The sequence below is a fragment of the Eublepharis macularius genome, chromosome 8 (genome assembly GCF_028583425.1).
Source record: "Eublepharis macularius isolate TG4126 chromosome 8, MPM_Emac_v1.0, whole genome shotgun sequence".
NCBI lineage: Eukaryota > Metazoa > Chordata > Lepidosauria > Squamata > Eublepharidae > Eublepharis > Eublepharis macularius.
The window spans coordinates 92,524,249-92,540,721 of NC_072797.1; the positions used below are offsets into that span (position 1 = coordinate 92,524,249).

At 40.1% G+C, this 16,473-nt stretch overlaps 1 protein-coding gene across 4 annotated transcripts; it reads right to left on the reverse strand.

Annotated features, from left to right (window-relative positions):
* Positions 1–1,756: 1,756 nt before the first annotated feature.
* On the reverse strand, positions 1,757–16,473 carry IDNK (IDNK gluconokinase). Of its 4 annotated transcripts, none has more exons than XM_054986855.1 (6): positions 16,189–16,258; positions 8,048–8,112; positions 6,028–6,058; positions 5,235–5,321; positions 2,978–3,021; positions 1,757–2,243 (listed from the first exon to the last, which is right to left on the reverse strand). In XM_054986855.1, the coding sequence occupies exons 2-6, from the start codon at positions 8,083–8,085 to the stop codon at positions 1,892–1,894; spliced, it is 552 nt and encodes a 183-aa protein (XP_054842830.1). In that variant the 5' UTR covers positions 8,086–8,112; positions 16,189–16,258; the 3' UTR covers positions 1,757–1,891. The 4 variants fall into 4 exon arrangements, with proteins under 4 accessions (XP_054842830.1, XP_054842831.1, XP_054842828.1 ...); XM_054986856.1 differs by having other exon boundaries at positions 16,185–16,215; XM_054986853.1 differs by lacking the exon at positions 8,048–8,112 and having other exon boundaries at positions 16,189–16,473.

Below are 16,473 nucleotides of genomic sequence, written 5' to 3' on the forward strand. Positions count from 1 at the left end.
TGTTGTTTTTACTTATGGGCAGGTTATGATGGATTCTTCTTCACTCCCCCACTATGAGTCAGGTTTCCCCCAAAAAACTCAAGTTTGCCTGCTTTGGCTGAGCAGCCCCAAGTAGCGTGTCTCTATTTGTGGTTTGAAAGTCTTTTTGTCCCACCCTGATAAGCAGTTCTAATTTTGGCTTTTTAGCCAAGTCTAGGAACTTGATGGGGAAAAGCAGGAGCCCTCTTCCTTCGTGTTGGAAATGGCACTGGAGATGGTATAACATTCAAAAAGAAACAACTGTATTGAACAGGCAGGGATGGAATGAGTGTAGTCAGGGAATAAAAGTGCTGAGGTAAAATTTGATTGATAGTACAGCTTATCAGGCAAAATATTTTCCTTGAAGCTTAAGTTTCTTATGTTCTGGGTTCTTAACAGTGAGAGATGTTTTAATTAATTCTTTAGTTGCAGTAACAATGTTTCTTCAGAGTTCCAAGGGTCCTCCTCAGAGCCAACCTTCCTTTAGAAACTGGGTAGGAATTAACCCTCCTTCTTTTGACTTGACAGGGAGTCTCAACCCACTACCCTATCACTCTTCCCAATATATTCTCAGTTCTCTCGTGGCTCTGTAAACAGGCTTCAGCTTGTGCTGACTCTTATTCTTGGAATTCTTAACTTGAATTCTTCCTCAGGACAATGATGTTACAGTTAAGGCAAAATATTCCTTTTCCCTCACTCCAGAGTGGAACCTGTCTGACCTTCCCTGTCAGACTCTCTCACACACTCTCCCAACAATCCTGTCAGTAACCAACTATCAGCCTGAAGGTTGGTTCTCACCGGCCAATCAGAAAGGAGGGAGAAGCCTGTCAATCAAATTCTCATTCCAGGCAATTTGTTAACTCCCTCCTTTCCAGCTTTCTGAGTGCTGCACTTACGGAACCTTCTTAAAAGTGCATTCTGTCACAAGGTCAATTCAATTATGGGCTGATTCCTTGATCCAAGGAAGAGGACAATGGAAGGGAATTGTAGAGAATCAGTATAAACTTAAGAATGTAACAAGCTAGATGATTGTTCAATCTTACTTTTGTATTTGCTTTTAGGTAAGATTTGCATGAGAATTATTTCGTCCCTAATTCAATCCCCCCCCTTTTAACACCTGAACACTTTTTCTTTTTAAACTGAAAATGAGTTTATCTTTTTTTTCTCTGCACTCTGTAGATGGGTTGAATGTGCACACAGCAAATCTACTATTTCTCAGCAAATTAACTAATTCCAGCAAACCTGTTTTGAAAAGTTTACACAGTTCTCTCTCTTAAGGTTTTGACACAGTTTACAGGTTATTTCCATTTTCAACCTGCATGTTTAAAAGATTCATGGATAGTAACAGTGTACTGTTTTCACACAGTTTTCACTCCTCTGGTTTTGGAGACTTCCAGCCTTCTCTTCCTCATTTTCCCCCAACTGAAGGACAGGAATCCCTCCACTTAGCTACTACACTTGTACATATGTTTTTATTATTACCACAGAGATTCTGTCCTCCATCAGTCCATCAGAGCAACCCTATGTCCCCCCAACAGATGTAACTGAAGGGTAAAACTACTCTGTTAGAAAGCTTCACCATGTGTAAGCTTTGTAATTTCTATACGTCCAATTTTAATTGTTTTTTCCAATTTTTCTAACACAATCCACTGGAATGTTAGGGCAATAATTCATACTTTAAAAACTCTCACCTAAATCCAGTTTAAATAAAACCAAGACATGAAAAATACCTTGCAAGTATGCAGCTCATCTCATATGTTTAATAAAGTTAATTCACCAATATGTATTGTTCAATGAAAGTAAAGAAACTCTTATAAAGGGTAACAAATCTTGCTTGAGTTTGTCCTATAAACTAAGAACCGACCTGGAAGAACTATCCATATCTGTTTCTAACATATTCTTCTATTATAGATACTATTTCTGAAACAGGCTTTTCCAGGCTGACAGTGATAAAATTTTCTGGTGCAGATGGAGCTTCAAGAGCATCAAACTGAGATTTTAGTAGCTCAGGTGGCATAAAATGCCCCCTCCTTTTTTCCAAGCGGTGAGCAATGAGTTCCATAGGTCCATCTAAGTGGATAAAAAGGATCTTTTGTGATGCAGGCTCCTCTCGACCACTTGAATTCTGACAATTTGTACCAGCTTCTCCATTTTCTAAAATGCACCTGTACCTTTTTTTCAGAGCTGAGCAGGCTAAAATTGTGTTCTGCCCAGAGGCATGCTCCCTACAAAAAGAAGACACTGTCATTATCCAATTTAACAGAATGACTTCCCATCTCATGCTTTTTCAGCTCAGTGGACTGGCTTAGACTATACCACTTTCGAATACAGCTTGTCTTTCTGAACACTCGCCAAGACAAACAGTTCTTGTGCACAGAAAACCAGCATGGAAAGGAGACTAGACTAGGACTTTCCCCATTACAGACTTCCCACAGGCAAATATTTTTTGGACACATTAAGGACAATCGCTTGTAATGCCGTACCTGCATTTTGAGTTGACCTGGAATTCTCCTTACTCTGTACTTCAGCCTTTATTTAATGTGCCAAGTCATCCATCATGTTATGGTTGAGCTTGGTATCCAGGTCTCCAAAGTCTTACACTCTAAATGTGTGGTCTCTTTACGAGTTTTATAAAGTACTTAAAAATTCTTTAACCTGCATTTTTTCCTGCTAGACATAAGGGACAATGCCGGGCATAGAAAATGACTCATCCCTAACCCCTGGTCCTCCACTAAAAGTGTTTTACCAGGCATTGCCTACCCTAAATTTCAAGCCTTTGGAATACAGCCTGAGGGACTAGAAACTTGCTGTTGATGCTTTGATTTTTTAAAAAAAAGTTAGATTCTTAGAATGTTGCATTCCATGTTCACTACTAGGTTTTGTTGCTTGTTTGTCCAGTCATAGAATCCACAGAACACAGATTGCAAGGCCTTGTGCTGGAAGTCACACATTCTCTTACCTCATTAATATATCATGCAAGTGGCAAAGCCATGGAATCCTGTCCTGAAAAAAAGAGGCAGGCTGGCTTCAGTACACAGTGCCATTTCACCCAAAATAACAGCTTCTACCATTTTCAGGAGCTTTTCAAGTTTTCCTCCAGAAGTACCTCATGGCATCCTCATGCTGCCAGCAATCTCAAATCATCCTAGCCCCATTAGTTTTGATACTTTGATACCTCTCTATTTAGCTCATGTTTGACAGATTTTATCACTGGCAGTTTAGAGGATGGCAGGGTCGGCAAGAAGATGGGAAACTCATAGCAGAACACCCTCCTATTTTCCAGCAAACTTTCATATCATTGGTTTCATAAGGAAATTGTCATCATTGACAAGGTTTTTCACAAATAATCAAATGATAAAATATAGTGCATTAGTGCAATGCTTGATGTATCGGTTTAAAGGGTTTTTTTTACTATAAAAGGCAATCAAGAAAAGCGGCATTTCCATCTATGACAAGTGGTCGCAAAGTTTAATTTGCTCTAAGCATTGGTCTGCATGGTATAAGAGGAGTCAAGTTTTGGACTTAGATCCAGAGGAGTTAGCCGTGTTAGATCCAGAGGAGTTAGTCTGTAGTAGCAAAATCGAAAAGATACGTCGGACGCATCTGACAAAGAGAACTATGATTCTCAAAAGCTTATGCTACAGTAAAGTTGGTGAGTCTTAAAGGTGCTACTGGACTATTTTCAAGTTTTGGATTGGCACATGCAAAAACAGTTTTGGACTGGCACATGCAAAAATTGACAGCTGTAATTTGAGTTTCCTTTAAAAAGGCAACTGGGGTGTTATTTTCTTATACTCTTCTCTAGTTGATTTCACAGGCTCCAGCCACCAATTAAAAATCTATTTATTTAATTTTATGTTATTGTTGAGCAGTTCTTACCAGCTTCTCTTTGTGGACTAATAAGCAGCACTAGGAATGATTCACATGTGCCTGGTGTAAAATGAAGTAAAGGGGGCTAAAGAGAAACAGAGATGTGCACATAAAACTCACAGCGAGCTATTTTTCATAACAGCGAAGCTGGTATTGGTAAAAGTGCTCCAAAAAGGGCAATTCATGGACCACTAGATTAAAGAGTAATTTGGTCTGCTCCACAAGCAAAATAAACTGTTTTTAAATAGTGAAATAATTACGGAATAACTAACTTCATTGCTCTCTCCTGTTCCTTTCTCAACATGAGGCACTAACCAACCATAATTAATTACTTTAAAGTTCTACTGGGAGTGAGCTAAATTCATGTCCCTTTGAAAGGACAACAGCATGTCTAATTTTGACTAGATGATGTTTGTGGTTTGCCTGTTCAGATTCTGTGGTACAGTTAATTTTATAGACAGAACCACATAGCCCAGTCCACTTTCCACCACAGCAATTTGTTACAGCATAAGTAACTCACAAGGCATGAGAGAAGAATAGATGAGCAGATAGGAGATACACAGAGATCCATTCTCTATAATGTCCCATTGTGCTGTCTGTGCCCAAGTATAGTGGGGGAAAGTGGAAATGCAGGATCCTCTACATATAGGTGATCTGCAGTATGGGGTGGGGGGGGTGGGGGAGAAATCATGCTTACAATTCTGTACAATCTCATGTCTTCCCAACTTAATTTCTGAAACATTAAGAAATCAAAGTTAAAGTGATAAGATTTTAAAGTGATTTTCACTGTACATGAAATTGGAGTCAGATGTGTTGTGCATATCAGGCACCTGACTGCAACTTATGCCTTCACAATGCCCCATCTCAAGTTACCAGTGAGTAATATACTGGCAGATGTAAGTATATGAAAAGGTCAAGGTTTTCTCTTCTGAAGAAAAACTGCCCCAAAGGAAAGGCTGGTTTAAATCCCCCATCATGGGATACAGTCTTGTGACTCACAGTGCAATCCTAAACTGAGTTATTCTAGTCTAAGACCACTGAAACCAATGGACTTAGACTTGAATAACTCTGCTTAGGATTGCATTGTCAATCTTCCAAAACCCACATATACACTAGGGTTGCCAGCATTTAAATGGGCTCTCACTGCCACCATTTAATAGCTTTTAAGCTGCAGCAATAAGCAGGTGATAAATAATTTATTTCCTTGCCAGAAACAGCTCACTTAGCAATTCCTGCATGTTAAGACATTATTAAGATATTATTGGCCAGCTGGCAACCTTATATAAAATAAATGTGTTTAGTGTTTACAGGGGGTCTTTGGCTTATGGGGGGGGGGGTTGTAATACCTGATCATTCAGGGGGATTCCTTTTTCCATTTTCTTTCTGTTCTCTTCTGGATGATAATCATCACCATCATAGAATTTCCATCCCAGCTAAATAGGAATCATAATTATGGATTAAACATAAGAGTTCAGCAACATCAAAGCTCAGCAAATACCACTACTTATTGGAACTCTGGCTGCTTCCACACACGTTGGATAATCCACTTTCAATACTCTTTAGTGAACATTTGAAACTGATTTTCCATGTGTGGAACAAAAAATCCACTTCCAAAGGATTGCGAAAGTGCATTGAAAGTGCATTATTCAACGTGTGTGGAAATGGCCTCTATGTCACAAAATGAGCCACCATTTATATGATCATATTTCTGAGAAATTTAAAACTGCGTAATTAAGAAGAAGAAATGGCATCTAGTGGATGGCATCTGTGTATGTGTGTTTAAAGTAAAGCTGCATTTAATGTGACCAACTCAGGAATGAGACAGAAGATCACCTATAAACTGGCAACATACAATAAAAATTGGGCTTTGCCTTGCCATTCTTTTAGGTGCGGCTCCAACACAGCAGAAGAGGATGAACAATACAGTGTACTTCTAAAAGCAGAAATAGGGCAGTGGGTGAGCTGGCAGTGACAGTACAACAAACTCCAAGCAAATGCTGGCAGAGTTCAGTGAACTTTCCTGACTAAAATGAGGATCCCGGTTTGCAAATGGGGTTTAGCCCAATGCTGTTGTGCCCTTAGCACTCACTTGCAGAAATATTACACAAAGAGATAATGAACATATGGTATAAACTGTACCTTATCAGCCAGATGTGAACCCACAGTGGATCTGTAAAAAATTAACAACATATGTTAACGTTAAAAAGAAAGGCAGTGAAGGAAAAGACCACATTTTAGAAATGATCATATCAGAGAAAATGATCAGAGAAACCTACATGTTGTTCAGACTGTAACTGTCAGAATTGATGTATAGAGCTAGCTTGGGCTTTTCCGTAACTCTTTTGTCTTTTGAATAGGTCATAAGCAGACGGTTGATGGACAGTAGCCAAGTCATGGCAGTAATAACAGAAGTAGGGTTGTCTGCATCTCCCCCATCATCAGCTCAATGGAAGGAACTTGCGGTCACAGCTCTGAAACATTTGAAATTCAAAAATTCTAGAGGGGCTTGCCTCAAAGGCCTCAACTAGAAATTCTTCATAACTTAATCCTATGCAGAGTTGGGCATCTGTAAGTCCATCAGAATGAATAGGTTTAGTTACACCTAACTATGTAGGATATCTAGCTATTGGAGGTACTCTGCTTCTTATTTTACAATCTGGGAAGAAAGACTTCCTAAACTGTGTTTTTAAGTGGACTATTAGACATTTTCATTTCATGAGTGATGTAAAAAAATTAAGTATTGTGATATTTATATTGTTAAGACTTTGGCTGTCTTGATTATGAGCAGGCCTATCATCAGGCAACTTATGTATGGTGAAGGAGTTTAAAAGGGCATTAATGCTCATTGATAGTTAGTAGTCCTGTTCCCTGCCTTTGGAAGGTGATAGTCTTTGGCTACTGAAGGGAGCAGACAGTTAACAACCAGTTTGAATTTGGACACACAAAGGAGGAAATGGAAGTGCTGCAAGTTTAGTGGAAGTAGAAACAATATTAGCTCCACAGTGCAGATATGGCTATGGCTGAAACCTCCTCTTGTCTGTGGTAGAGGAAATATCTGAACTAAAAACTTCTTTGTTCACAGCTCAGTCTCTTAACCACTATAACACACTTGCTCTCTAATGATGCAATTGTAAAACAACAATTTTATTAAGAATTGATTTCAATTATTGGAGGAAAAGTGCAACATTTTAAACATTGCTACAAGGGAGACCCCAGTTCCCAACAGTACAACTTGCAAGTATGCTATGTTACTCCAATTTTCTAAAGACTTACACTTCTGCTGTGATTCACACCTCTTCCCTTTTAAGAAGGGAGACCTTTACGCAGTAGGAGAGGAAGATGGGATCTGTGTCTAATCATGTGATCTGACAAATGTCTGATCAGCTCCCAAAGTTGCAGTTTTATTGATCTGGTGCAATCAGTTGTAACTGTTTACGCATATGCCCCCTTCCTTTCCCATATGTATTTGTTCAGATTAAGCCTAATTAGAGATTGTATACCCCCCCCCCAACACAGAATATCCATGGGTCTCATCGTCAGGACTAAATTTCAATTGCACTTCCCTCCCATTATCGAAGGAGGGAGCATAGGATCATTCTGTGGTACTCCTTTTAGCCTGATCAGTGCTGGTAGGTCTAGAGAAAGAGGCAAGCGTTGCATTGCTGCAGTGTTGTAGGGGATATTGGGAGGGGTGTCCACATGACTAGAGCTGTGCTCTAGTTTTTCCACTGTCTCAGGCACTTCTTCCACTGGAAACTGGGAGAAAAACCGAGTGGGTCAAGTTGGGAGACAGGCGCTCTACAGACTGTAAGCCTCAGCAGACATCCAACTGTATCAACCCGATGCTAGCCCTGCTCATGGTCTTCAATGATGCTACGCTAAGGTAAATGCTCTGTGAATCACCTACTTAGAATATCACAGCAACTTGTATCTGATTCCAAATGACCAACAGTCATCCTCTCATAGGCTTGCTGTAGGGATTATTGACATATTTTCTGAAACATGCTTTGAACACTTAAAAGGCACTATATAAACTGGGAGAGTTAGTTGTTACTACTGAAGATTAAAGAATTTATTACAGATCAGAGAGCTTCTTGTAGTCACAATAATATCCCTTTTATTTTTCTTCCAAAAGCTGCAGACTGTCTTTTTAACTTACATCATTTTGGATATGGCTCTCAGCAATGTTTCAACCATGCCAAACTGATTTTAACTGTTCTCTCACTGTAGGGCAAACAAGAATATTGTCACACATGCAGTAAATGATCTAGGCCAGTCAACACACTTCACATAATCCAGCTGAGCCCTTGGTGGAGAGAATATTAACACCTGAGAAACTCAGGCTTCACAACTATCCTCATTTACCTGGGAATAAACCACAGCCACATTACCAAGCAAAACATGCATAGGACTGAGCTGCAAATTAAGTCAGTTCCCAGGCTGGGTCCAGAATTAAAATGATGTAGTGGCGAGAATGCTGAACTGGGGCAGAGGAAGACAAGAATCAAATTTCAATTAGCTCACTAAGTAACCCTTGGCAAATGATTTTAACCAACTTTAGATGATTGTTGAGAGGCTAGAACCCTGTAACAACTAAACAAAAAGTGTATGGTTCCACCAACCTTACCACTGCTCTGTAGAGATACCTGATTTATCAAAACAGGCTTTACAGCCATTCAGGTTGCACAACAAGGAGCTGTCATAAGGTTCTTGTTTATGTTTATTATTATATTTATATCATGAAATGCCAAGGGGACCAAGACAAAATGAAAATAAAAATTATACAAAGGAAAGAGCGATTAGGAAAATGCCTCAGAAATAAATACAAAATATCATGATAACCTAGCCTGAACCAGGAGAGTTCAGGATAGGTTAGTTACTGGAAGTTAGTTACTGGAAGTCAGGGCAAACTTATCACAGCTTTATGAATCTAGAGATTTACCCTAACCCTGAATTCGATCCAGAGAAGTGGACGAAGAGAACTGTGGTTCTCGAAAGTTTATGCTATAGCAAAGCTGGTTAGTCTTAAATGTGCTACTGGACTCTTTAAAACCCTAATTAGAACTCTTGTCTTTGTTGCAGCTAAGCAGACATGTACATGGTCTTTGATTTCATTGCTTAGGCACACATCCCTGAAAATGATGTTCTTCTATGGAAAAATGACTCTCAAAGTGACTTGATATTAAATCACATTGTTTTGAACCAATCATAGAACCAATGGGGTATAGCAGAAGGTATCAGGAATAATGTTCAAAAGCCCATGGATGCAGAGTTGGTGCTGCTCAGGAACATTTTCTATTGTACTGTGGCTCAAAAATAGAAGAAAAACAAAGATGTGTAGTTTCTTAGGAGGAGATTTAATTTAATTTAATTTAATTTAATTTAATTTATATTCCGCCCTCCCCACTTTCGCAGGCTCAGGGCGGATGCTGGCCTCCTTGCTTACTGACTTGATGGGAACCAGCTTGGAGGTTGGCAGCAGGATTTGAATGCAGAGGATTAGATGGAGTCTAGAGATAAAAATAGAGTAATGCATGACTCTTGATTTATAGTTTGCTTTAGTAAATCCATTCATCTCTGCCCAAATCTTCCTGCTGGGTGGGAGTATGTATCTGCCAGCCTTGATCCCAGCAGCAAGAAAAAAGTTGCACTATGATGGATGTGACTGGCCATGACTGGTAACTGCTGTAAAACTGGTAGTGCAAGGACCCTGGTGTGCCCTTTTGACTTCTGTGCAGAAACCAAAAACACTGAGTTCCTTGGAGGGCAGATGCAATAAAAATAGTATAGAAATCAAAAACATATTGGTTACTATTTCAAGTTGAACAATAACTAACAAAATGCTAAATCCTAAGCAGGCTGGGCCACACACAGACTTTCTTATCACTCTGGGATGGGCAAAATAAAATGAAAGTTCAGTGGTACCTTAAAGACTAACTACATTAATTTTAAGATTAGCTTTTGTGAGTCACAGCCCACTTTGTCAGATACACATGAAATGAAAAATCATGCTAAGAAATCTTATGGGAAAAGTGAAGGGGGTGTCAAAGCTTGGTGTGAACTACACTATGAGTCAAAAAACTCAATGCAAGTCAAAAGAGGAAGAATTGATGTTTAAAGCGCAGGTATGGATCCCATCATAAATCAACAGAATTAGCATACTGCATAGTGAGAAGGGTCAGAGGTTTGAACCTCTCCTTTGGCTGCATGTGGGACAAACCTATACTTTTCTTTGGAAACAAAACAAACAGCATCTTTTCTGCAAAGGAAAGCCATTAATGGCTTTCCTTTGCCTCTTTGAAGCAGGGGGTTCTTCAGAAGAGTTCTGGAATCATCATTTTTACATCTGTAGGGAACATTTATCTAGATGCAGCTGTGTCTATCATAGCAGGGAACTTGGCTTGGAACCGCCAAAATTTTGTAACTGGTCCCAACCTACTGGGGCAGCCATTTTGTGATTGGACCTAATTCCCCAATGGCAGCCATTTTGTGGTGATGTCCACTACCCTGCTTCAAAATTCTAAAAGTGTATGCTGGCTCGATAAGGTTGGAGACTCCTGGTCTATAGGGCTGTCTTCTTTAAAGCACATGCATTTGGAATTAAAACAATACACATATAAGAGAAAAAATATAATCAGACTTGGCAGGCTGAACTTTGATGTCAATATCACTTTGATGGAGTCATAGTCAAAGCGTTACTGAAATGGACAGAACAGCATTCATCACAGTTCTATCATACATATGAACTGAAATCTCCCACTAAATGCTTTGTGTTAAATAGGTTTATGACTATCTACAAATGTGTGAAAAGTTCGTTCATTTAAAGTCTACCTACCATTATCTCATCTGTGAAATCTATTGATCTACATGCAATAATAGAATTATAAAACACCAGTTCGAAGCAAATCTATTTAGGATTTCACTATTAATGAACTATAGATTTAGTTCAGAAAAAATTAAATATTGTAACAAGAAAAGAATGGGCTCTTGAAAAAGATAAGGAAATGATGTAGAATTCCAAAAAGAATCGTACTATCTTGGAAATTTTTCCCTCTGAAGGTGGGAAAACATGACTTTTGCAGGATTTTCTTTGCCTATCCTAAAGATGGTATTCAGTAAAAATACCACTTGCTAGAAACTCCGAGCTGCCTTGAGGGGGAGGGTGCTGTCTCATTGTTTCACTTACAATCACCTAATATTTCATCTTTGGGAAGAGAGCTAAAAAATTATTCCCAATTCCAGCATCAATGTTTATGCAACTAAAAAATGGCATCATTACCTTTTTTGTAGTTTTTGTTTTTTGTAGTGTTCCCCTCTTAAAGGAAATATAAAAATTCCTTTAACTGCTAATTTGAATCCACGTTTTTAACGTTAGATAAGATAATGGATTTTTCTAAAGCTCATTTCCAACATTTATCAGGCTTTAGAATTTTTTCCCCCATTTACTGAATATTTTATAGAATTCCTAGCTGGAGGCCTCCTACCAGCTTGCTTCTATTCACCTGAAAGTAATAAGTTTATTGTTAAAGAATAAGTTTGTTTAGGATGACAGTATCAACAAGTCAAGAGAAGCCACTTCCTCAAAAGGACCAGTAGGAACTCCATCTAGATGTGGCTCATGGGGTTGGATCCAATGGTGTCCTTCAGTATGCAGAAGGTATACTGTATTATTACAAGGCCTGTTGTACCCCTTACACTACATTCCATGAGAAAGGTGAAAGAAAATCCTACTATGTGCAAGAGTTCTTGTAATCTCCTAGGCAAGCATGAAAACCGATGGAGAATCTACTATAACACTCCATGAATTCTTGTACAAGCTCTTGCAAAACCCTTTGTGGAATACTCTAGTGGCTATTTTTCTCTTGTTCACAGTTCTTTGGCTCCAACCTGGGATATGGAAATTATCAATAATAATATTATTCTCCGTTTCATACTTTTTGCTGAAAACAGATCTTATATTTATGTACTTATATGATCAGCAGCACAAAACTTAACAGAATTCACTCTTCTCAGCCCACTGGCGTCAATAGGCTTAAAAGGTATAACGGCTTAGGCTCGCGTTGGAAAGTGTGCATCTGAGAAAGGACTTTTCAAGGCTACATTTTCAAATAATTATGGCTCCAAGTTGTGACTGTGGGCTAAGTACCTGAGAGGATAGAAAAGATAATTGTGCTGTTATTAGAGTAAGACAAATTTATAATGTGGCACCTTTCTTTTTGCTACTGCAGTGGAGCAAATTACATGTGTCCATTTAATTTGTATGAGGGGAATTCCTTATTTGTATGTTCCGACTATCTAGAAATCCAACTATGAGTTTTGCCCTGACCCGAAAAAGTCTTGTGCATTTGGTAAATTTATTTATTTACTTTATAAACCTTGCCTTTCTTCCCAATGAGGATCCAGAGTAGCTTACATCATCATCTCCCACATTTTTCCTTCATAACAACCCTGTGAGGTAGGTTATGCTGAAAGGGTATGATTGGCCAAAGGTCACCTGACGAACTTCCATGACAGAGTGAGGATTTGAACCTTAACAACAACAACAACAACAACAGATTTATATACCGCCCTTCAGGATGACTTAACACCCACTCAGAGTGGTTTACAAAGTATGTTATCATTATCCCCACAACAAAACACCCTGTGAGGTGGGTGGGGCTAAGAGAGCTCCAGAGAACCGTGACTAGCCCAAGGTCACCCAGCTGGCTTCAAGTGGAGGAGTGGGGAATCAAACCTGGCTCTCCGGATTAGAGTCCTGCATTTTTAACCACTACACCAAACTGGCTCTCCTCGATTCTTGGCCTTGGCCTCCTCGATCCTAGTCTGACACTCTAACCACTCCATTATACTGGCTTATTTGCAATGATCAATGGTTTTTAACAACTTGACTGCCTGTGAATACTGTGGGGTCTTCAGGGTGAGCTTCCCTCCAGTCTATTCCAATACATGCCCTGGTAAGGCTAGGATGAAGCCTATTTACTCTCTCATGCTCAGAGCAATACAGAAGACTTATACAACCCTTTGTATCAGCTTTGCATCAGCTTTCAGTGCTAGAGGTCAAGCCTGCAATATTCAGTTCCTTGCAAGCTTTTTTCTAAAGCTTCCATAGATACTCTCCCATGGAGCCTTATTCTTTGAGAAATTCTTGGGCAACAATCTTATTCTGAAGTGACTGCAAAATACATTTAATGAATATAATAACAACAACATTTGATTTATATGCCGTCTTTCAGGACAACTTAATACCCACTTAGAGTGGTTTACAAAGTATGTTATTTTATCCCCACAACAAACACCCTGAAAGGTGGGTGGGGCTGAGAGAGCTCCTAGAAGCTGTGACTGACCCAAGGTCACCCAGCTGGCTTCAAGCAGAGGAGTGGAGAATCAAACCCAGTCCCGCGCTCTTAACCACTACACCAAACTGGTTCTTCCTATACAAAACCGATTAACAAGCTGCAGTTCATTTGAAACAAAGATTTAGTATGTAATTTGAACAATGTAATTAAAGTCAGGTGGCCTATTTAGAAGATATGCTGGCTCATTGAAAGCAGTATTTGTTAACAGGGTATTACATAAGTGTTGTCATGTGTGTGTGGGTGTTAAACACACCCACAAAGGTTTTGTTAATACAGTATAGGTTTAAGGTTTCATATCAGAAGATCTCCAAGCATGATTCCAGGAAAAAGAAAGTGGTTTTTCTGTATATACCAAAAACATATACCAATTTACTTGGCATCATCTGCATTTCCCATAAGATGACTCCTCAATAAAAATGTTTTCCATTCACATTCTAAATATTTATTTTGTGGTGTTAGTGTATGATACTGCCCGTATTTGATGTTTTGTACTGACAAAACTGTAGGAACACCCAACTTCAACATACATAACTATTAAGTGCACCCACTAATTAAATGACAACAACATTACATCATCTAATCACCATGTAATATTTTGCAAATAGCAAGTGAGGGCTATACTTTTATTTGACTAAGTAACACTGTCCGAGTTCCCCGACTTCATTAAAACTAAACTACTGCATCCTCCCACAGTAATTAAAGCCTGTGATTATTCTTTGAGGTGCCCTTCAGTTAATACTGGACAAACATATCTAATCTTAACACAGCACAGATGTTGTGCACAAGGGATGGGTCATGATTTTGGGGGAAAGAAAGCCTTATCCACCATTGTTCCTGACTCTTATCTTCAAGAGCTGTGTGACATGCAAGGGCTGGAGTAATCCCATTTTTTCCTCACACAGAGATGCAGTAACAAAGAAAAGCTGGACCATCTGAACAGATGTCTGTTCTGTAACTACAAAAGGTGCAAAGTCTCCCTTGGTAACATCTGGCAATCCTTGGTCAGAGATGTTTATTTTGTTGTATGATACAAATACTCTCTTGGCTATTTCCTGGGGTTATAATTAATAGGTCAGGTTCATATAATATAAAAATGACTTCACCAGTATGCTATGACAGAGATATGAAAAAGAGGTTACAGGCAAGGGAACAACAAAAGTGAAAATGGGGGAGTATGGGAGGAAAATATATATATATATTTAATGTACTGAAGATGTACATGAAAAGCCAGGATAAAGTGGTGCTAAATGAGTGGGAGTTCTCATCTGTCTACAGGATTTCTGAGTACCTTTTGCTCTCCTGTACAAAACTAATGAAAATATGGGGGAGGCAGCAGTCCCTAGTGTGGCTGGTGAGTCAGGAACGAGAGCACATGCGCATGAAACAGGTGAGTGTGCTGAATGCCCAGTGCACAGCGGGCTTTCTCTGCACTCCTGCAGATTATACTAATTTGAGGAGGTTTCCTGCATCTTCCCACAGAACAAAATCAGTAAGCAGCAGTATCTATAACAACAGAAGAGCTTCCTTCCCTCTCAGTTTGTCTAAGGAAATTATGGGCTGATTCCCTCCATCAAAGCTACTAGAAAAGTGAGGTGAGGCAGAAGATGAAAGTTTTTGCAAGGAAACAGAGAAGGGCAGGTATTAAAGAATATTTCTGGGATCACTGCTGAGAAATTGCTGGAAATGTGGCTGCTGCATTTCTCTAAGGCTCTTTCTTTAGTTGAAGTATTGACATGTTTCTGAGAGAAACTGGGGAGCCTGACTGAAATATTTCTTCTCTTAGAACTGAAGCTATGTACAAAAATGCAATTATTTTGAATCTCTGGTTTAAAAATTCCAAAGACACAGGTAAAAAGATAATGAAATGCAAAATGTTACAGTTGCAATGTTTGACCCCATCATCTAAATGTTTATATCTGTGCCCACTGAAGACACAGTTCATGCATCTATTCAACAGCCTTTAGTCCACAAAAGCTTACACCATAATAAGTCCATTTGCCTTTAGGGTGCCAAGACAATGGTTTTGTTCTGTTGTTTCAGATTTAACATGGCCACTCAACTGATATAGTTCCACAGTCATGCAACTGAGTTAAACAGATCTACAGTTAAACAGACGGTTAGTTCTTAAACTCCTATTTGTTGCTTAAGGTTTTAAATGGCTCCATCTCCATTGAGCGTGTACCTGCTATCAAGTCGCAATCGACTTATAGCGACCCCAGCTAGGGCCTTTCAGCGCCAGCGGCTTGCCATAGCATTCCTCTGCAGCGTTTTTCTTAGCGGTCGCCCATCCAAGTACTGACCCGGCTTAGTTTCCGAGATCGGACTACCATGCCCTTCCTTTTCTCCTCTCCCCCAGAGATAAAAAGCGGGGAGGGGGAAGACGACACCTTGGTTAGCTTCCAAGCCGGTATTGGAATAGTCACTCCACATTTTTGCTAATCATTCTACTTTACTGTGAGCTTTTTTCACAGGTGTGCTGTATTCTGGTCGCTGTAAGGGGAAAATCTTCACATACTCTTAACATGCGTAAAGACGACACGTCTGTGTTGCCTGTCAGGCGTACCAACATTAAGCTTCCCAACCAGCGTACACCTAACAGCTCTCACACACGTGTAATCTTTCCATACGACAAGAAACGCCACAATTCACGGCGTCCAGCTTTACAGCTACATAATGTCGTCCCTAGACCCTCCCTGGCGAGCGCCTCCTAAGTACAACACTTTCAGTTATTCTTTCCTTCCCTCCCCTCGCAGGCCCGGCTCAGCCACTGAACAACCCCTCCCTCTCCTCCCCAGAAGCGCGCAGGAGTGGCAGCCAATGGCTAGCTAGAGCGGAGGCGTCGCGAGAGAGCGAGCCCCGGCCGGGTCCCCGCACCACCCTCCCCGTAGGATCTGCTCGGGATTGTGTGTAGCCCACCAGCCTCGTCGTGGGAGACAGTACCTACTTCCCGGAGCCGCTGACACCCATGACCACCAGCAGCGCCATATCCAGGAACCCCGCCGGCAGCACTGCGCGTTTCTGCACACCTGACCTTCGTTCCCAGCTCTTCTGGGGCGCTCTTCGCCGTCACGCCCCCTCCGCTTCGTTCCTCCCCTTATCCTGAGGCTCCTGGATGGGGAAAGTTCTGCGTTGGCGGTTTCTTAATAGCCATGTAACTTCTCTCGCTGAGAGAACGTGACTCCGCTGCCCAATTAACTACATGATCACTAAGGATTTGAACCGAGTTCGC

Excerpts from the sequence above, each read along its gene's own strand:
- IDNK (XM_054986853.1), bottom strand. The coding sequence starts at position 16,229 with ATGGCGCTGCTGGTGGTCATGGGTGTCAGCGGCTCCGGGAA. Across the intron at positions 6,059-16,188 it reads GGTGTCAGCGGCTCCGGGAA|ATCCACTGTGGGTTCACATC; the intron begins GTAGGTACTGTC and ends AATTTTTTACAG. Across the intron at positions 5,322-6,027 it reads GTTCACATCTGGCTGATAAG|CTGGGATGGAAATTCTATGA; the intron begins GTACAGTTTATA and ends ATTCCTATTTAG.